The sequence below is a fragment of the Galleria mellonella genome, unplaced genomic scaffold (genome assembly GCF_026898425.1).
Source record: "Galleria mellonella isolate WM207_F2 unplaced genomic scaffold, CSIRO_AGI_GalMel_v1 utg146, whole genome shotgun sequence".
In the NCBI taxonomy this organism is placed as follows: domain Eukaryota; kingdom Metazoa; phylum Arthropoda; class Insecta; order Lepidoptera; family Pyralidae; genus Galleria; species Galleria mellonella.
Window position 1 is genome coordinate 107,008 of NW_026441999.1, and position 21,936 is coordinate 128,943.

The 21,936-nt window shown below is 39.8% G+C and overlaps 1 protein-coding gene across 1 annotated transcript; it reads right to left on the reverse strand.

Annotated features, from left to right (window-relative positions):
* Nucleotides 1–6,220: 6,220 nt before the first annotated feature.
* Nucleotides 6,221–20,993, reverse strand: LOC113513803 (F-box only protein 28). The gene is made up of 9 exons (XM_052891890.1): nt 20,688–20,993; nt 19,091–19,218; nt 17,359–17,479; nt 16,500–16,686; nt 12,058–12,173; nt 10,291–10,378; nt 9,299–9,388; nt 8,451–8,591; nt 6,221–6,850 (listed from the first exon to the last, which is right to left on the reverse strand). Exons 1-9 carry the CDS (start codon nt 20,769–20,771, stop codon nt 6,576–6,578), a joined length of 1,230 nt encoding a protein of 409 aa, XP_052747850.1. The 5' UTR covers nt 20,772–20,993; the 3' UTR covers nt 6,221–6,575.
* Nucleotides 20,994–21,936: the final 943 nt, after the last annotated feature.

Genomic DNA, 21,936 nt, shown 5'->3' on the forward strand with positions numbered 1-21,936 from the left:
TGATAGTTATTTTGGAAATATATTTCATGTACAGAATTGACCTCGCTACAGATTTATTATAAGTATAGATTTAATTAATTATTTAAATTACAGAGTACGGAGATATAACACCTTAGTTCTCAGGAATAGCAAGACATTAAGGGTATTATTGGCGACACAGTATACTGTTATGTCCATAGTACTTTTCATGTCTATAGGCGACATTGAGACCACTTTTCATCAGGTGGTCCGCCAGGTTGTTTTCCATTCTATGTTGCATAAAAAATAACTTTTTATTACCCTCGAACGCCACCGGTTCTATTCTTATCGATATAAAAGCTATCCTACCTCTCAAAGCAAACAATATATATTTATAAAATTAGATAGATAGATTGATTTATTTGCCAGAATTCCATTCATCATCATCATATCACCTATTAGATACCTATTTTACAAAGTAACCACTTCAAACATGACAAAAATTGACCAAACATGAATCGGAGTCGACAACAACTTCATTTTTGAAGTCGGTTAAATTTGCGTTTATTGTAATCTAGGTTGCTATTTTTTTTAATGGATGATAATGGAATGGTAACCCCACCCGCGCTATCGGTATATACCGGCGGGGCACCAGTGAAGGATGATAGGTGAGGATGAAGTAGGTCAGTTAGCCCATCGTGACGAATTCAACAAGAATTGTTTACTAGGGTTTCCAGGGGGAACCGTGTGGAGGTCGACCTAATAGGGCATATTGCTAGCAATGGGGCTGTCAAAATCAATTACCAACAATCCCTTTCCCCCTCTAGGTTGCTGTAGTCATAGGGCGGTTGTTATAGGGCAAAGTAGTAACAGTAACTGAGAAATATAACGTTATTTATTAATTGTTGTGATTAGAGACGACAAAACTTAGTCCAATTTAACCCTGCTAAGATACTAAAAATCATTTTTTATACCACTGAAGTGGCAATCAAGCATACAGCCACTCGATGGTAAGCGGTTACAGTAACATATGAACGTCTGCAATATCAGGGGTATTACAAACTGCGCTCAAAAGAATTATTCAATGTGATGCTCACAGCCTAAAAGGTCGCGTACAATGCGGTTTCAGAGATGTTTTCTCCCACGAACACTCAGGCTGCGGAATGAACTCCCTGCTGAGGTTTCTCCAAGAGACCACAGCATGGAATTCTTTAAAAAAAGAAGTAAAGAGGTTTCTTTAGTAACTGATCTAATGCAGTCTTTACGTCCCTAGTAATATTGGGGGGAACGGGATCTTAATAATAGGGATTGACAAGCCTATTGTTAGCAATATACACTATAGGATCGGCTTCCACGGGAACCTTTAAACCATCGTGATGGACCAACTGATCCATCGAGACGAATTTAATTACACTAAGAGTTGACTTGCTTGAAATACTATTAAATACGAGTATATGACAAAGAACCTATATTTAATGTAATTCATATTTAATGTAATACACCCGGAACAATATTAATATTGAAATAAAAAACATAATAAATACAATAATTAATTTTATTTCTCTTAATTTTAGTAACAGAATCCCATACACTATTGTTATTATACGTAAAATAACTGCTCTACCATAGAGCAGTTTCTGTCATCGATAAACTATCTATTAAATATCATGAGTACTTTATATACTATATGTGTATAAAATATATGTTAAAATACAGCCAGTAATTTTCCATGAAAATTACAAAATAAGAAAAACAAACAAAATGTTTACTAAAAAATTTCACAAGACAAAATAAACACCTTAAAAATATAAACGTGGTGTTAGAAAATTTACTGCAAAAGAATTTAACATAATAACCATACGTAATAATATCTTAAAATTAATATTGTCAAAATTTATTAAAATTATTACTTTTCTAACAAAAACGTTTTTAAAATAAATCCCTGGACGTATTCAATACTTTGCAGATCATTATGGAACACCGTAAATAAAAAAGTAAAATTAAAAAGAGAAACAACTTGACAAGTTTTTGACATGTGCGTATTGGCGCCAAATATGTTCCAGACAAATTATCATATTGAAGACTAGGCAGCACGGTCTCCGACCTTAGCCTGTTCCACAACGTAACAAACGTACTAAAAAAAAATGGCGCCAAATCGTAAAACGTATATGTACCACAGAATACAAATAACACTGCCAGTATACAATTATATGTAAGTATATTATTTATAATATATATTTTTTTATGTTTTTTGAATATATATCCATATATCTTAATCTAACATAATAATAATAAATCACATATATTTGTTAGTGGGTAATTGTTACGATAAGTTTATGAATATTTTGGCTAAATAATTCAGTCGCCTTTAAAATGCCAATTAAACTAGAATTATTATTAATCACTTACAACTAAACTAGTAATTAATAATTATATTACAATTTATATTACAAATCCTATAATAACTTTTGAGGAAACTGTTGGAATTTTCATTATATTTAATTAGATTCAGACCAACTGAAGTAGATCGATATAAACCTAGATGGAGCATCGAGTATTATATATGTTCACAAGTTTAACCCCTTGAATTAGGGGGGAAAGGGATTGTTAGTAATAGAGACTGAGAATCCCATTGCTAGCAATATACCCAACCAGGTCCACCTCCTCGCGGTTCCCCCTGGAAACTATCATGGTTAATTCCCGATGAATTCATCACGATGGGCTAACTGGCCTGTTTTCATTCTCATCTATCACCCTCCACTGGTGCTCCGCCAGCGTATCCCGTTAGCGCAGGCGGGGTTACCATACTATTTTCACCCATCAAAAAAAAAAAAAACAAAAAAAATCCTTATAATATTAATAATAGTATATTAAATACAAATTAATAAAATAACCAATAGATAAAAAGTAATAAAAGTCACCAATTATAATATTAATACAATTTATTAAAAAGAGCGCGCCATTTTTTTAAAATATTATACCGTTATTGCTGACACACTATCTCTTTAGGTAAACAGACATTATTGATCTGTTGTTTTTTTTTTTTTTATCATTCAGTTAGTCTCTGGTGCGCAGAGTACGTGCCAGCGCCAACAGCATCCTGAGTATGATAGCGAGCAGGCTGCACTGTGTGTACGTTAATCACTGCTGCGCAATTTCCAATGGCATTGTGCAGCGGTGATTATCTGTATACTGCTTAATATATTGTATGTGTGTACGTGTGTGTATGTGTATTGTGTATGTAAATTTACTAACATTAGTTTTTAAGAATATTGTTACTAATAAATATTTAATGGACCAAAAGTCTGAAATAAAAATTGTTATTATTATTCAGTTGTCGGAAAAGTTGTTCAGTTTCACGAACACAATACTGGGTTTTATTTCCGCACGTTTTTCACAACCTACATGTCAGTTACGCAAATAACCGATTTATGATCCCAAATCGCAAACAATCACTGTACGATATTAAATCTTAATTATAATATACTTGATATACGACATAAATTTTTAAATTTCGGAAAACGTATAATTTTTAATTAAAAAAAAAAAAACACAAAATATCCTATCTCTCTATCTATCCTATTTAAGAGCTGCGCTCTTGTCGGTGGAGCTCTTGCCACTCACTACGATTTCCAGCGAGTCTCTTCACCTCTTGATACGACACTACACCAACTCGTTCCTTGATCTGTCTGATGTAACTACGTCTCGGTCTCCCTCTCCCCTCCTTCCTTCTATCTTACCTTCTATTATAATGTTCATAAGTTCGTCGTGTCGTATCAAGTGTCCTAACATTTTTCCCCTTCTGTACAAAATATCCAATTGACATAAATGCAGAAAATATAACAATGTATGCAAGGAGCTTGATATCTTCAAACAATCCTTGCAATGTTACATTAAGGCTGCCAATTTGTTACTTTAAATTTATAGCCGTCATTCTTTTAATGTATATAATATCGAATGTTATGCGGAGCAGTTGTTGGAGTGCAAATTTAATGCAGTTTTATTTAATATTTATTTTATAAATGTATTAATTTGTAATCTGTTTGCCTTGCTATAAATAAATAAATAAATATACTTATTAATCATATTTAATTTTGTAAGAGTCTCAGTATATATTTTTTTATGGATAAATATATATATATATATATATATATATATATATATATATATATATATATATATATATATATATATATATATATATATATATATATATATATATATATATATATATAAAATAAACAAAGAAGTAATAATGGAGTCAATTCATATTTTTAGAGTTTCGGTTTAAAATCAATACCCAAAAAATTAACTCTAAAATGAAAATTTGATATCACTACGGAATCTTTACTCCAAGAACCGACTAAACCGTCTTTCAAAAAAAAGCGTTCACGCTCACTTTTTATCTTTATCCGAGCAGTAAGTGCTTTATATTATTCTCAATTTCGTGTATAATATAGTATACATCATATGTGTGTAAGCATATTTGTTATTTATATATATTTATTCGTTTATATATGTAATTTTAGTATGTATGTATATCAATAATTACTAGTACCGCATTCGAGTATTCTGACACTTCCCCATGGTCGACTGGGAGAGAATGCTTTTAGCATTAAGTCCGCCATGTACACATATATGTACTAATGAATAAATAAAAAACTATAACAAATCAATAAAATAAATCAGTTACAGTGACCAGAGCAGACCAGTCCCTGCAGGCAGCACCCGTTCACGAGTATGACGAATGAACCAGCCATCATTGCGCTCGACCATATTTTAGTGATCATAAAATTTAAAATATATAGTATATATTAAAACAAATCAATAAAATAAATAAGTTACAGTGACCAGAGCAGACGAGTCCTTACAGAAAGCACCCGTTCACGAGTATGACGAATGAACCAGTCATCACTGCGTTCGAGCGCATTTTAGTGAACTTGACGACCTGGCCCATTACGCCACCTTCCATTAGTAAAACTCTTAGATTATATATAGATAGAGTGTCAAAAATGGGTCAACATTTAGTCAACTAAATGGACATTAGACTATTTTTTTAAGTGTCAATCGGTCGTAATTTTTTCAGTTATTTCTGTCAACGTCATGTTTTTTTTTATACAACTTAGAACGGCAAACAAGCTGACGGCCCACCTGATGTAAAGTGGTAACCGTCGCCTATAGACATGAGCAGTACCATAGACATAACAGGGTATACTGTTTCGCTCATGATACCCCCCATGCGTTGCCATTCCTGAGGACTCAAGTGTTATTCCTCTGTACCCCGTAAATTCACGCCATATCCCACCCTTCAAACCGAAACACAGCCATGCAAACACAACTGCTTCACGGTTGAAACACGAATGGGACAGAGCTACCCAAGCAATCGACTTTTGTACAAAGTCTCCCTCTGGTGAGACAATATATAAGAGGCTTATATTGGAAATTAAAATTATATCAAAACTACTGGTCTAGCTTTTTTTTTATACCACTAAGGTGGCAAACAAGCATACGGCCCACCTGATGGTAAGTGGTTACCGTAGCCTATGAACACCTGCAATACCAGAGGTATTACGCGCGCGTTGCCGTCCCTAAAGAAACCTCTTTGCCCCCCTTTTGAAGAACCTAGCTGTATGCTTTTTGATATAAAAACTGTAACAAGTAACACGACATGGGTCAGTGATAAACATCAATACATAATATATATTTAAGTATGTATATATACATAATATAAATACATACATTTTATACACGCATGTTTATAATTCATTCTAATTTTTTTTATTAAAATAACGCCTTCATTTCAGTGTTGCAAGTAATTGGATTAATATTTTCCACATTCGATTTTTTAATTTTAATCGAGACCTATTTTCTATGATAAAATATAAACATACATATGTACTTATTGCTTACGAATTAATATACTTTTTTTTTAGTACACGGCTCACCTGATGGTAAGCGGTCACTGTAGCGTGTGAACGCCTGTAATACCAAGTGTATTTCGCGCGCGTAGCCGACCTTGAAGAAACCTTTCTGAAGAACTTCATACTGTAATCTCTAAGGAAAACCTCAGCAGGGAGCTCATTATATCCTGAACGTTCGCGGGAGAAAACTCCTTTATTTTTACCAATAAAGCCGGTTATTTCGACTGCTTAATACATAAAACTAATCCAACCATTATACCTTTGTCCATTTCATCGTTTCCCCTTTGACGTTTGGACAAATATGTTCAATAACTTTATAACAGAATAAAAAAAAAATACTGTTAAAGGTGAAAAAGTAACCAGTATGTTAGAATATAGTATTTTTCCCATGACTTCATTTAATTTTTACCATCACCACACTATAACTTACAGTATGCCATTCACTTAAATTCCTTACGTTATTTTACCACCATAAATATAAAGGTATGTAAACAACAGATTACAAAAGCATAGTTAAAAAGGAATTAAAAAACCCAGCAATGTTTAAACGATATCTCTTTATAGTCATACACAATATATAAAGCGCTTGGCTTTATTTCTCTTATACCCCAAATGAAGCTCTAATAATACGATTCAAAATAACAATATGGACAAAACGTTATATATCATTAATGTCTAGGTATTACTTGAAAAAACTTAATCTAACTTCTGTTTTTTGCATTCACTTTCAATTAGATCCAACGACGTTAGACTTAAGGTGCGTTTTAGTTTACCCTCGAAATTGGTCAAGTTCGTGAGGTGGCGGATCTCGTTGGTGATGCCCCGTATCTTGGCGATGGTCGACAGGGATTTGCTGCGGGGGCTCTGTGATGTGGATGGGGCATCGTCCATCTTCATCTGTTTAGCGGGGGGCTCGTCTGACAGGCTCGGCAGCTTGATTAGGGGCTTACGCGGTTTGATGTTTGGTAACACTGGAAAAAATATATAAAAAAAAAACTTAGATATAGAAATAGATATAATAATATATAAAGGGAAAACGAAATGGAGACATATTTTTAGAATTTACCGCTATTTTTATAAACAGGTGGTATGCTGTTTAATTATAAATAACGCCATCTAGCGACAATAATAATAACACCGATAGATGGCGTTGTACGTATAAACATTTAGCAAAACAATTGTGGATTGTTGCAATAGAAGTTAACGAAAATATAAACAAACAAATAATTGATCCACCCATAAGACAGTCTGTTACTGTTTACAACATCAGTTTCCTGATGTTGTAAACAGTAATACAAATCCAAAATCGATTAAATAATAAGTAAATCTTCTATTAGTTCTTTTATTCAAACAGATCTCTTTCGGTTCCTCTGCATTTGGCGTTCCAATGTTTCTGCCTAAACTAATAGGAGACAGGCGTAACGGATATGTATGTATGTAAAAAATTAATATTTAAAAAGTGTTTAAGTAAGAATATCCATAAAATTTGCTTAGCACAGTAAATAAAGTATCGTATGTACTAAGTTATGATATGTCCTTTAGGGGGAAAGGGATTGTTAGTAATGGAGACTGAGAATCCCATTGCTAGCAATATAGCCAACCAGGTCTACCTCCTCGCGGTTCTCCCTGGAAACTATCATGGTTAATTCTTGATGAATCATCACGATGGGCTAACTGGCCTGTTTTCATTCTCACCTATCACCCTTCACTGGTGCTCCGCCAGGGTATCGCGTTAGCGCAGGCGGGGCTACCATACCATTTTAACCCATCAAAAAAGTTATGTAAATGTAAAAATGTATTTATTACTAAAATATGTTTTTATAAGTTCCAAGTTTAAGATTGGTCTCTAAACTAGGCTGAGCGTGTCCTGTAGGAGACGGGAAGCGTGTTGCCAAATGCATGCTTACAGAAATTAAAATAGGTTTTCTAGTACAGATACCTAACTGTCGCATAACCTATCCATGTAGGTATCAAATTTCATTCAAATCCATTCAATAGCTTTTGAAAGAAAAATTAACAAACATTTATCTAAATCCTGATGCCATTAAGAGACCACCGACTAAACAGTCTTTTAAAAAAAAATTTTAACGCTCACTTTTATACTCGTACTTTATCCGAGCAGTAAGTACTTTATATTATTCTTAATTTCGTGTATAATATAGTATATATCATATATGTGTAAGTATATTTGTTATTCATATATATTTATTCGTTTATATATTTAATTTTAGTATGTATGTATATCAATAATTACTAGTACCGCATTCAAGTATTCTGACACTTCCCTATGGTAGACTGGGAGAGAATGCTTTTAGCATTAAGTCCGCCATGTACACATATGTGTACTAATGAATAAATAAATAAATAAATCTATACTTCGCCACAAACTATCACGTTTATAATATTTATTATAGGAAAATATTATATGTGTGTGTGTACGCAAGATCATGCGCGAGCGTGTGCGTGTGCGTGAGCGTGCGCGTGCGCATGTACGTGTGCGTGAATGTGTGTGTGAACTTTTGCGTGTACATGTGTGTATATATGGTTGTGTAACAAGCTGCGTGTACTTACGCTTCCCCTGCGACCGCTTGCCGGTGCCGATGGGCAGCACGGACAGGTCGAGCTTGATCTGGCTGCCGAAGTGACGCAGACCGGCCCCCACTCCCCCTCCACTGCCCGGGACACCAACCGCATCACTTGCACCCACACCCGCTGTAAGCAACACGACAGGGTCGTCAGTCATCCATCATCATGTATGCAACTATGGAATGGTTAGCTGACCGCCCACCTGATGGAAAGTTGCGGGGGGAAAAGGATTGTTAGCAGTGGAGTTTGACAGCTCCATTGCTAGCAATATGCCTTATTAGGTCGACCTCCACGTGGTTCCCCCTGGAAACCATCGTGAACAATTCTTGTTGAATTCGTCACGATGGGCTAACTGACCTGCTTCATCCTCACCTATCATCCCTCGCTGGTGTCCAGCCAGTGTATACCGATAGCGCAGACGGGTTACCATTCCATTAACATCCTTGAACAAAAACTGTCCACTTCTAAACATAGCCTTCCCCATAAGAAGGTTTTTACCAGTAGTTGCCACGCTTGGCAGGCGGGTTGGCAACAGCAGTTTGACTTTTAATGATGTTTTAAGACGGACGCTGCTGCCCATCTCTCCATCAAAAGCTCGCCCTTTCTTAGTCGCCTCTTACGACACCCACGGGAAAGGAAGCGGTGGCCTATTCTATGCCGGGACCTACATGGCAAATTTTCCTTCACCTATAGAAAGTAATAACCATAAGTAGTTCCCAGCGTCACTTATCATCTCTCCCTGGTGCCCCGCCGGTGTATACCGATAGCGCAGGCGGGGTACCATTCCATTATCACCAATTAAAAAAAAAAACAATAAGTAATAGCATACTCACGGGGCAAGGCCTTCCCTCCCGCCGCCTGGTTGGTGTGCGTGAGCTCGCTGTACTTTATGTCACACTCTTCGATGCGGCGCTTCAGGTCCGCTGCAACATATATTCATGCAACATAATTTTGGTAAATGTATAAGTGTATTTATGTGTGTGCGTGTGCGTGTGCGTGTGCGTGTGCGTGTGCGTGTGCGTGTGCGTGTGCGTGTGCGTGTGTGTGTGTGTGTGTGTGTGTGTGTGTGTGTGTGTGTGTGTGTGTGTGTGTGTGTGTGTGTGTGTGTGTGTGTGACAAGATATGTGTAAAAATGTGTATAAATCTTAATTATGTATCTAAAGTTTATATATTAGTTAGTAGTTTATATATTAGTTAGTAGTTTATATATTAGTTAATAAGTTTTGTAAGTAGATGAGGGCCCAAGACTTCACGACACAGGGAATCTTAGTGTAAAGTTTTGGGAACAAATGTAAAATTGAAACATGTATTTTCGAAAACTTATATTCACATATGGAGTCAGCTAGGCCGTTGCACGGCCACCATCGGGATCTTTTGTGCTTCCCCCCGCCTTATACCATCACTTCATAGATCCTTTGTGTTACCTTAACGATATCGCGCGGTTTAAGATATCTGTAGTCCCTTAGGTCTGGGTAAGCCGCAATGGCAACTGGTATTTTATATTATTATATATTAGTATTATTTATGGATGTTAGATCCATTTAAAGAAGAAAGACATATGTGTAAGAAAAAACATGTCACCATTCTTTTTCGTGCCCAGACAAATTAATATGAATAAACTTTACAAGAGCAATGGAAATCAAAACAATATTTTTTAGGAATTTTGCCAGACAGGCTGTCTGTCTATATGTTTGTTCTGACATCAAGAAAAAAATTACAGCAATAAATTGGAAGCTGTTTACTCAGTATACCTGAAAGTTTAACTAAAAATTCTGGTAATATGTTTCATCTATAAATTTTGAAAATCTAATAAGTTAGTACCAACCTATAGCCGCGTCCTGTTCTCGCTGCTTGTTCAACAGCCTCCTAATGGTTTTGCTTTGCCTCCAAGCCAGTTTCTTGTAGTCTAACGTCTGTAAGGGGCATTAATATTATTATTAAACAACTAGATGGCAATGGAATGGCAACGCATGGGGGGTGTCATGGGCGAAACAGTATACTCTGTTATGTTCATGGTACTGCTCATGTGTATAGGCGACGGTTACCACTTTCCATCAGGTGGACCGTCAACTTGTTTGCCATTCTAAGTTGTATAAAAAAAATAGATTTACCATCGCAAACATAATTATACTGCTTAGTACTACCACTTGAGTCGCTACCGCAAAGCCCCAAAAGAAGTTCAGAACATTGACGATTACCCTACCAGGCCACTTAAAAAGTATTGCGAGAAAAAGTTTTTATATATGCGAGACTGGCTGGTTATAATTTATTTAAAAAATATAATTGCTTATAAGTAAAAATAGGTACGTTCTAAATTCAAAAATTCCCTTCACATTTTATGCGAGCTAATTAAAATTGCTTTGCATAAACGACGCCACGGGTTCGATTCTCGGTCGGACCAATTTAGGAATATATTTCTGAATTGAGTCTGGTCTGTATATTCTGAATGGTGTCCCCAGATGTACGTAGACTCGTTTCTCGTGACACAAGGTATACCCCCCCCCCCCCATGCGTTGCCATTCCTGAGGACTCGGGTGTTATTCCTTTGTACCCAGTAAATTCACGCCATATCCCACCCTTCAAACCGAAACACAGCCATGCGGCTGTTATGTCCATGACACTGCTCATGTCTATAGGCGACGGTTACCACTTTCCATCAGGTGGGCCGTCAGCTTATTTGCCATTCTAAGTTGTATAAAAACATACCCCTTAAGATTAAAAACAGAATTGTCCAAAACAACTTATTATGTAACAAATATAAAAGAAAAACTCATCACTTTTATGGGGTAAGTCCGCCATTGTTCTCATTTTTTTTCTTAAGAACTTCTTAAATAAATAAATAAATAAATATTTATTCTACACTTTATTGCACCAAGTAAAAAAAATAATAAATATAGTAAACATTCAAGTGGGGCATGGCACAAAAAATGTTTGGATTGTTGGGAAACACTGCCCTAATGTATATATTGACATTTTTCTTGATTTTGACATTGTAATATATATGATTATCGTAAATTAAATATGATCGTAATCTTTTATAGTTAACTAGCGGCCCGCCCCGGCTTCGCACGGGTGGACATTTATACAACATTTTAAAAAGTGGTTATTGTGACATAACGATAATAGTTGGACATATAGTGTCGCGAAGTTTTTTGTAGTTAGTGATATTTTCTTCAATATTGTAGAACATACTTTTGTTCTATCACCAATAGTTTCCGCAGCGCACGCGACGAAAGATATAGTATCGCATTTTTTTACACCTTCAGTTACGTTACTAAAGTTTTAGTAAGAATCCCAATTTTTTTCTAGCAATAAATATAGCCTATGTTACTCAGGGTGAATGTAGCTTTCTAACGATGAAAGAATTTTTGTAATCGGCAAAGTAGTTTTTGAGTTTATTCATTACAAACATACATACACACAAAAATACAAATCTTTCCTCTTTATAATATTAGTATAGATGATTAGTATTAATTATTGTAAATAACTTGTCATGTACGTACAAGTTGTAATTACCTGTACTGTGTTGGAGTTTGATCATCTGTTAACTGCAGGTAGTAATAAATAAATAAATAAATAAAAGACACATCACCCGTTTGTAGAACTTGCTGTACTGTCCGGCGAGGTAGAGCGACAGCTTCGCGTTGAGCACGGACTGGCGTCGCAGCTGCAGCATCTCCTGCCTGACGGCCAGCGGCGCCAGCACGCCTGTCGACCAATCGTTAACCAATATTAACAATAACAACAGTTAATGTACAAAGGCGAGCTTATCTCTAATAAGAGATTTCTTCCAGCAAAACCTTTTCATGTAAATTGGATGTTATTTTAAAAAATAAAAATAGACAGTCATGCGATCTGCGTACATTGTACGAGGTCTGTCCGGAAAGTTCGTATAAAAGTGTTCTGGAATGCGAGAAAGAGGAGTGGGGAGGCCAGGTAAGCGCAGGACCCCTTCCTTATGTCCCTAACAATGCTTCAGTTCTGGTCTGACCGCCGTGCGGTGCGAACTGGCTTGTCACGCCATCTGTGAAGTTACCTCTTAACGAAACCCCGTCGGCATGGAGCCCGCTTCCGTTGAAGAGCAGCGCGTCGTAATCAAGTTTCTCTCGAAACTCGGCAAGAATGGCCGTGAAATTTTTGCCGATCTCAGAACAGTTTATGGGGATGATGCTGTGAAGGAACCAACCGTCCACAAGTGGCTAAAAAGATTCAGAGAGGGCCGAGAAAGCGTTCAAGATGACCCACGTTCAGGACGTCCTTCCACTTCACATTCCGACGAAAACGTGGAAAGAATTCGAACTTGTGTTAATGGGGACCGTCGTTTAACGGTCAGACAGGTGGCTGAAGAGCTTAATTTGGGCAAAACCGTGGTCCACGAAATTCTAAGAAACGAACTTCAAATGAAAAAAATTTGCGCCAAGATCGTTCCGTGAGTTTTTGAGTAAAAATTCCATTACGGTGACCGAACACCCCCTATTCGCCGGATTTGGCCCCGTGTGACTTCTTCTTGTTCCCAAAAACCAAATTGGTACTTCGGGGGCGGCATTTGGGGGACATAAATGAGATAAAAAAAGCTACGACGGGGCAGCTGAGAAACCTACAACCAGAGGACTTTCAAGGAGCCTTCTCACAGTGGAAACGGCGTTGGCACAAGTGCATTATGTCACAGGGGGAGTACTTTGAAGGGGATAAAATTGATTTACCTGAATAATTGTAAAATAAAATTTTTAAAAAACTTTTATACGTACTTTCCGGACAAACCTCGTATAAACACATTCATAAGATATGTATACACACAAAGAATAATACAAACTAAACATTATAAATTACACAAAATACATAAACCCTGTAAACACATAAATATTAAAATAAATAATACATAAAAATAATACAAACATACACATATACATTTTATATATATATATATATATATATATATATATATATATATATATATATATATATATATATATATATATATATATATATATATATATATATATATATATATATATATATATATATATATATATATATATATAATCTTATATATAAAATTCTCGTGTCACACTGTTTGTTACCAAACTCCTCCGAAAAGGCTTTACCGATTTTTATAAAATTTTATGTGCATATCGGCTAGGTCTGAGAATCGGCCAACATCTATTTTTCATACCCCTCAATGATAAGGATGACACTCCCCAAAAAATTTTTTTTTTATTTTTTTGACAAATTTTTCCATTTTTATTTTATTAAGATTTAACATTGAATAATACATACAACCTCAAATTTTCACCGTTTTACGATCAACTCCTGTTTTTTAATCGCGATTTTTATACGGTGCAAGATGGCAATCCAATATAATAATTGTAGTAGGATAAATTTTCATGTATAGTTCTAAAAATAATGTATATGGTAAAACAACGTTTGCCGAGTCAGCTAGTATATATATATACACACACACACACACACACACACACATACACATACACATATACATAATACGTCCGCTGCCGCAGCGCGGGCGACACCTGGTCGTCGCAGTGCTAGGCTGCTAGTGTGGTGGTGTGGTGGTGTGGTGGTGTGGTGGTGTGGTGGTGTGGTGGTGTGGTGGTGTGGTGGTGTGGTGGTGTGGCGTGGTGGAGGCGCACCTGGCGGCGGGCGGGGCGGCGGCTGGCGCGCCTGCAGCCGCTGCCGCAGCGCGGGCGACACCTGGTCGTCGCAGTGCTAGGCTGCTAGTGTGGTGGTGTGGTGGTGTGGTGGTGTGGTGGTGTGGTGGTGTGGTGGTGTGGTGGTGTGGCGTGGTGGAGGCGCACCTGGCGGCGGGCGGGGCGGCGGCTGGCGCGCCTGCAGCCGCTGCCGCAGCGCGGGCGACACCTGGTCGTCGCAGTGCTAGGCTGCTAGTGTGGTGGTGTGGTGGTGTGGTGGTGTGGTGGTGTGGTGGTGTGGTGGTGTGGTGGTGTGGCGTGGTGGAGGCGCACCTGGCGGCGGGCGGGGCGGCGGCTGGCGCGCCTGCAGCCGCTGCCGCAGCGCGGGCGACACCTGGTCGTCGCAGTGCTAGGCTGCTAGTGTGGTGGTGTGGTGGTGTGGTGGTGTGGTAGTGTGGTGGTGTGGTGAGGCGCACCTGGCGGCGGGCGGGGCGGCGGCTGGCGCGCCTGCAGCCGCTGCCGCAGCGCGGGCGACACCTGGTCGTCGCAGTGCTAGGCTGCTAGTGTGGTGGTGTGGTGGTGTGGTGGTGTGGTGGTGTGGTGGTGTGGTGGTGTGGTGGTGTGGCGTGGTGGAGGCGCACCTGGCGGCGGGCGGGGCGGCGGCTGGCGCGCCTGCAGCCGCTGCCGCAGCGCGGGCTACACCTGGTCGTCGCAGTGCTAGGCTGCTAGTGTGGTGGTGTGGTGGTGTGGTGGTGTGGCGTGGTGGAGGCGCACCTGGCGGCGGGCGGGGCGGCGGCTGGCGCGCCTGCAGCCGCTGCCGCAGCGCGGGCGACACCTGGTCGTCGCAGTGCTAGGCTGCTAGTGTGGTGGTGTGGTGGTGTGGTGGTGTGGTGGTGTGGTGGTGTGGTGGTGTGGCGTGGTGGAGGCGCACCGGGCGGCGGGCGGGGCGGCGGCTGGCGCGCCTGCAGCCGCTGCCGCAGCGCGGGCTACACCTGGTCGTCGCAGTGCTAGGCTGCTAGTGTGGTGGTGTGGTGGTGTGGTGGTGTGGTGGTGTGGTGGTGTGGCGTGGTGGAGGCGCACCTGGCGGCGGGCGGGGCGGCGGCTGGCGCGCCTGCAGCCGCTGCCGCAGCGCGGGTGACACCTGGTCGTCGCAGTGCTAGGCTGCTAGTGTGGTGGTGTGGTGGTGTGGTGGTGTGGTGGTGTGGCGTGGTGGAGGCGCACCTGGCGGCGGGCGGGGCGGCGGCTGGCGCGCCTGCAGCCGCTGCCGCAGCGCGGGCGACACCTGGTCGTCGCAGTGCTAGGCTGCTAGTGTGGTGGTGTGGTGGTGTGGTGGTGTGGTGTTGTGGTGGTGTGGCGTGGTGGAGGCGCACCTGGCGGCGGGCGGGGCGGCGGCTGGCGCGCCTGCAGCCGCTGCCGCAGCGCGGGCGACACCTGGTCGTCGCAGTGCTAGGCTGCTAGTGTGGTGGTGTGGTGGTGTGGTGGTGTGGCGTGGTGGAGGCGCACCTGGCGGCGGGCGGGGCGGCGGCTGGCGCGCCTGCAGCCGCTGCCGCAGCGCGGGCGACACCTGGTCGTCGCAGTGCTAGGCTGCTAGTGTGGTGGTGTGGTGGTGTGGTGGTGTGGTGGTGTGGTGGTGTGGTGGTGTGGTGGTGTGGCGTGGTGGAGGCGCACCTGGCGGCGGGCGGGGCGGCGGCTGGCGCGCCTGCATCCGCTGCCGCAGCGCGGGCGACACCTGGTCGTCGCAGTGCTAGGCTGCTAGTGTGGTGGTGTGGTGGTGTGGTGGTGTGGTGGTGTGGTGGTGTGGTGGTGTGGCGTGGTGGAGGCGCACCTGGCGGCGGGCGGGGCGGCGGCTGGCGCGCCTGCAGCCGCTGCCGCAGCGCGGGCTACACCTGGTCGTCGCAGTGCTAGGCTGCTAGTGTGGTGGTGTGGTGGTGTGGTGGTGTGGTGGTGTGGCGTGGTGGAGGCGCACCTGGCGGCGGGCGGGGCGGCGGCTGGCGCGCCTGCAGCCGCTGCCGCAGCGCGGGCGACACCTGGTCGTCGCAGTGCTAGGCTGCTAGTGTGGTGGTGTGGTGGTGTGGTGGTGTGGTGGTGTGCCGTGGTGGAGGCGCACCTGGCGGCGGGCGGGGCGGCGGCTGGCGCGCCTGCAGTCGCTGCCGCAGCGCGGGCTACACCTGGTCGTCGCAGTGCTAGGCTGCTAGTGTGGTGGTGTGGTGGTGTGGTGGTGTGGTGGTGTGCCGTGGTGGAGGCGCACCTGGCGGCGGGCGGGGCGGCGGCTGGCGCGCCTGCAGTCGCTGCCGCAGCGCGGGCTACACCTGGTCGTCGCAGTGCTAGGCTGCTAGTGTGGTGGTGTGGTGGTGTGGTGGTGTGGTGGTGTGGCGTGGTGGAGGCGCACCTGGCGGCGGGCGGGGCGGCGGCTGGCGCGCCTGCAGCCGCTGCCGCAGCGCGGGCGACACCTGGTCGTCGAAGTGCTCGATGGCCATGCTGGAGATGTCGCGCAGCTCCTGCAGCGCCTCGTGCGCGCGCGGCGGCGTCTGCTGCGTCTCCACCAGCGCCAGCACGCGCCGCATCTCGTCGATCACCTGCGCCGCCGCACTCACCTCTACACTTCACATTCGCTATTCTAACACTGTATAGGGGACTACTGTGTCTACGGTGTTATTGAACAGAAAGCTTTTTTTTTTGCCAAAAAAGTAAATACTCTTAGTATATTTTAAAATCTGGATATTTTAATACATCTTTTATTGGACACTTAACATTTTTCAAGTGTTAAATTAATAATACACTTAGGAAATATATCGAGATACGAAACATTTTAAATCTGTAGTTTTCAACGACCATCAACCAGTGTTGTAACTTGACATATATCGATCAGTTGAAAGATTGATAATAATAGAGACTAATGGCCTCATTGTTAGCAACATACACAACCAGGTCGACCTTCCTGTGGTCCCCCCCGCCCACCCTGGAAACCATCATGCTGAATTCCAAGCATATTCATCACGATTAGTTAACTGACCTGCTTCCATTCCCATCTATCAACACCTCACTGGTATCCCACTAGTGTATATCATTAATGCCGGTGGGGTCAATATTCCATTACCACCCTTTGAAAAAAAAAACACTGGCCGTCGCCCCCCCCCCTCCCCCCAGCGTATACCGATGCGCAAACGGGGTTACCATCCATTAAAAAAAAAATCACTATCCGTCGGGTCGTATGCTATAGCTCGTAACATCAGTGTGCGTGCACTCACCCGCCCCGGTATGAAGCAGCACATGCCACTGTCTATAAACTTGGAGTATGTCATGTTGAGCATTGATATTCTCGTCTCTATCGACGTGAGGATGTCGCAGTGGCGCGACAGTGGGTGGTATCTGAAACACATATATATATATATATATATATATATATATATATATATATATATATATATATATATATATATAGGACTCACGTATATGTGCCTCGGCTGCGCCTCGGACCACATATCCACGTTCGTCCATTAATGCCTCAGTTGCTAGCCGCTGCAGTAATGTACTATATATACATATATTTACATAGTCATTTATCTGGCCGCAAAACACGACAGAATATGGATTTTCATACAACTTTAGCCGGCCGCTGCCCGCATGTATCTGGCCAGTACGGCAATTTTGATTTATCTCGAAGAAGATTGTCAAAATAATGCTCACACTTCCAAGCATGTTTGAGAAATATATATATATATATATATATATATATATATATATATATATATATATCTTTATTGTTTCCTCCAAAAGATTACAATAGTTAACTTATTACAAATATAAACAATTACAAGAAATAATCACAATGAGAAAACAATGGGCGACCTTATCGCCTAGCCTTATCCCTTATAAAACTTATATATATGTTAACAGAGATTTGAGATGATGATGATGAGAGATGAGATGAGAGTAACTGCGTTTCTTGCGGGTTTTCTCAACAGATAACAACTTTCTAAACCTTGCAGTAGATTTGAAATGGAATGACAATTTAAAAATGCTTGTAAAATGTCTGTTTGAATAAATATGATTTAAATTTAATATTTTTTTATCTTAAACAATTTAGTTTTGTCCTACAAAAATATATTTTTTCTCAAACATGCTTGGAAATGTAAGCATTATTTTGACAATCTTCTTAGAGATAAATCAAAATTGCCGTACTGGCCAGATACATGCGGGCAGCGGCCGACAAAATTTGTATGAAATACCATATCTGTCGTGTTTTGCGGCCAGATAAATTACTATGTAAACTCATAACTGTCCTGTAATTTAAAAATGGAATGACCTTTTACTTCGAAACATGGCTACCAAGGAGGTAACTAATAAAAGGTTTTGTTTAAATTTCGAACTGGCTTGTAAGTAAAAAGCTGTTTATTGAAAAAAAAACAAAGGATCATTATGGCGCGTGAAAAATTATTATTGTTCGATATTCGTCATTGAACATAGAAAGTAAAATTGTGTTTTTGATTTCCGCGCATTGTTTGAGAAAAGTACTATACAAGCCTTGGCCACAACTAGGCATTGATGGACTCATGTATGCCTCCGCTGTGTGCCTCCGCTACGCCTCGGCCCACATTTCCACGTTCGTCCATCAATGCCTCAGTCACTGGCCGCTGTAGTAATGTACTATAGTCTATTATTTTTTTTAAATGAAACATCGTAATGGACAATGTATTGTTTAGAAGATATATTAATTTTAAATAGTTGAATTTAGAACAGGATTATGTGTCAATTAGTTGTTACTTCAGAACAATGCATACACATGATTTAGCATTCTAAATTCAAACATTTTCAATTTAATGTAATTAAAAAAACCACGTTGAATCAGTATGTGTATTCAAGATTGATGTCACTTTTTTACTGAACAAAATGCAATCATTCTACAAAACATCCAGGGTATAGTAATAATCTCACTGGAGATTTCCGGTGAGGTTTTGATGAGAAATGAGTATTTATTACCTGCGTTCCGACTCCCTCCTAGGCAGTTGCGCTTTGACGTTCTTAAGGGCGAGCGCATGCCTCCGCTCGATCATGAGGAAGCCACGGTTCAACAGACGGGTGCATATGTCATTGAATGCTTTTGACACCTGCAATTTTAAATTGAACACTGATTAGTGAGGGGGAAAGGGATTACATATCAATTAGTGACCAAAACAGGTTCTACAGCCGAAACTATACATACATACCATATAACATACAGATACAACGGTAGGTTTTATATATACTCCAGAAGAATTGGAAAAAAAACCTAAAGTGCATGATTTGTGTTAACACAGCCTACAGCACATACAAAATTGTAAAATATATGTAATTATTATAAAGGATAATTAGCTTATTGTCAAAGAGATGTTTAGTTAATTTTTTAAACATATACTTTGATGTTTTCAACAAACTAAAACATAGAGAATACAACACAAATAAACATAATAATATATTGATAACTGCATGGACTTCACATATTATTCTTTGAGTCTAAATTAGTCATCAGAGAACCTATTTATTTCCAAATAAATATCAAAGTTACTACATAATATTAAAGTATAAAAAAGGACAATATAAAATAAATTATATTTTTCATTTCTCATTCAAATCTATTTTAAAAATAAACATAATACATATATTCCTAAATAGTCTCTATGCCCTTATTGTATTCATACTAATACCGGAGGGAGACTTTGTACAAACGTCGACTACTTGGGTACCTCTGTCTCATTCGTGTTTCAACCGTGAAGCAGTTGTGTTTGCATGGCTGTGTTTCGGTTTGAAGGGTGGGATATAGCGTGAATTTACTGGGTACAGAGGAATAACACCTAAATCCTCAGGAATGGCAACGCATGGGGGGTATCATGGGCGAAACAGTATACTCTGTTATGTCCATGGTACTGCTCATGTCTTTAGGCAACGGTTACCACTTTCCATCAGGTGGGCCGTCAGCTTGTTTGCTATTCAAAGTTGTATAAAAAAAACAGATTATTTTTTTACATAAATTAGTCATCCTTACTAATATTACAAATGTGAAAGTGAGTTTGTTTGTTTACCTCATGGAGACTTAAAAACTCAGCCAATCATTACGAAATTTAGCATACATATAATTTTTGTAAAAGATTGAAGGTTTTTCATAATTTGAAACCCATGTATAAATATTGTAATTGAAAACAGATTTCTAAAGCCAAATAGTTTTCAAAACTTTTGTAATGTTTTAACAATTTAAAGGCAGTGTATTGTCATGGCTGTAAGTGTTATTTAATCAAAATACGAGACAAGTAAATATTATACTAATTAAAGTACAGTTAATGATAATCTTTTATTAATTTTCTAAGTACTTATTTAATAAAATTACACCATGTTAATATGACTGCTAGATTTTTAAATATTTTGCGAAAATATAGTGTTAAGTATATTGTAGTTATAGAATACTTTGAAGGGCTCTAGATTTTATGAGTACACCTAGAACATACTTTCGACTGACGTCAGGTAAATTATTAGAGTCGATTTTATATAACATGTAGGGTTACAATTGCTCATTACTATAAATAAATGTACAAAAGGCACTTACCAATCTATTCTTTGCAATTTCATCGTAAGTCAGATATGAAAATATTTTTTCCACCACAACAACTGGTAGACTCAGGAGGTCCATCGTAGGATTAGCTGAATAAAACTAATATATCACATCAATGTATGGAAAACCAACACACAACAATGTTTACACTTTTGAACAAAAGCGATGTGGTTTTTATTCGCGATCCTTCTTTTCCGTCAGCTTGTACAACATTCATTAGTTGCCCGTTTCTGTCTTTTTCTACATTATTAGTTCATAAAATGCGATAAAAAGGGATAAAACATTCGAAAACAAAGCTCGACCAATTTGACAGCTGAATAATTTAATAGTGATCAACGCCCTCTCTTGTGTCCTAATGAAAATATTTATCATTTATTATGACCATTGAACTAGAAAGTTATTTCTAGTTTATTTTTTTTAAACACTAGTCATCTGGCTTGGCTTAATAAGATTACAAAGAATTATCAAAAATAATAAATAACCCATATTACTCATTAATAATGTTATTTTCCATTCAAATCTTTCCTCTTTAAAATTTTAGTAGATTTACACCAACGTTCACAGGTTCACAGCTACGGAGAAAGCTTGAAAATTAATCATTAATTTTTCAATTAAATTTAATAAAAAGGAGATTCTCAATTCATTTTTTTATGTCTATTACCTGATAACTCCGTTAACTTTAAACGGATTTGGTAAAATTGTTTGATAATCCTTTCAGTAAGTAATATGGATAAACTTACAGATTCTCCCATAAAATTTTTAGCAAAATCAATTCAGCAGTTTTGTATTTAAATCAAAATAACTGCTACAATTAAATTTCGTGTTTTTTGTGTGTCCATTTAAATTTTTATAAAAAAAAAGACAGTAAATGAACTCTCCGTGTTCACGGAAAAGGGATTGTTAGCAATGGAGTTTGACAGCCCTATCGCTAGCAATATGCTCTATTAGGTCGAACTCCACGTGGTTCCCCCTGGAAAATATCGTGAACAATTCTTGTTGAATTCGTCACGATGGGCTAACTGACCTACTTCATTCTCACCTATCAATGATAGGTGAGAATGAAGTAGGTCAGTTATTGGCCTCATTGCCATATTGCATCTTGAAGATACTGATGTTAGAATCTGCTGTTTGCTTTCTTCGCTCAATGTCGAAATCTCATTTAATGCAAAACGTATCTTAGCTTGTACATCTCTAAATGTAATGTATGTGCGATGCAAACGATTCTGGTCGCTCTCTAAGTAAA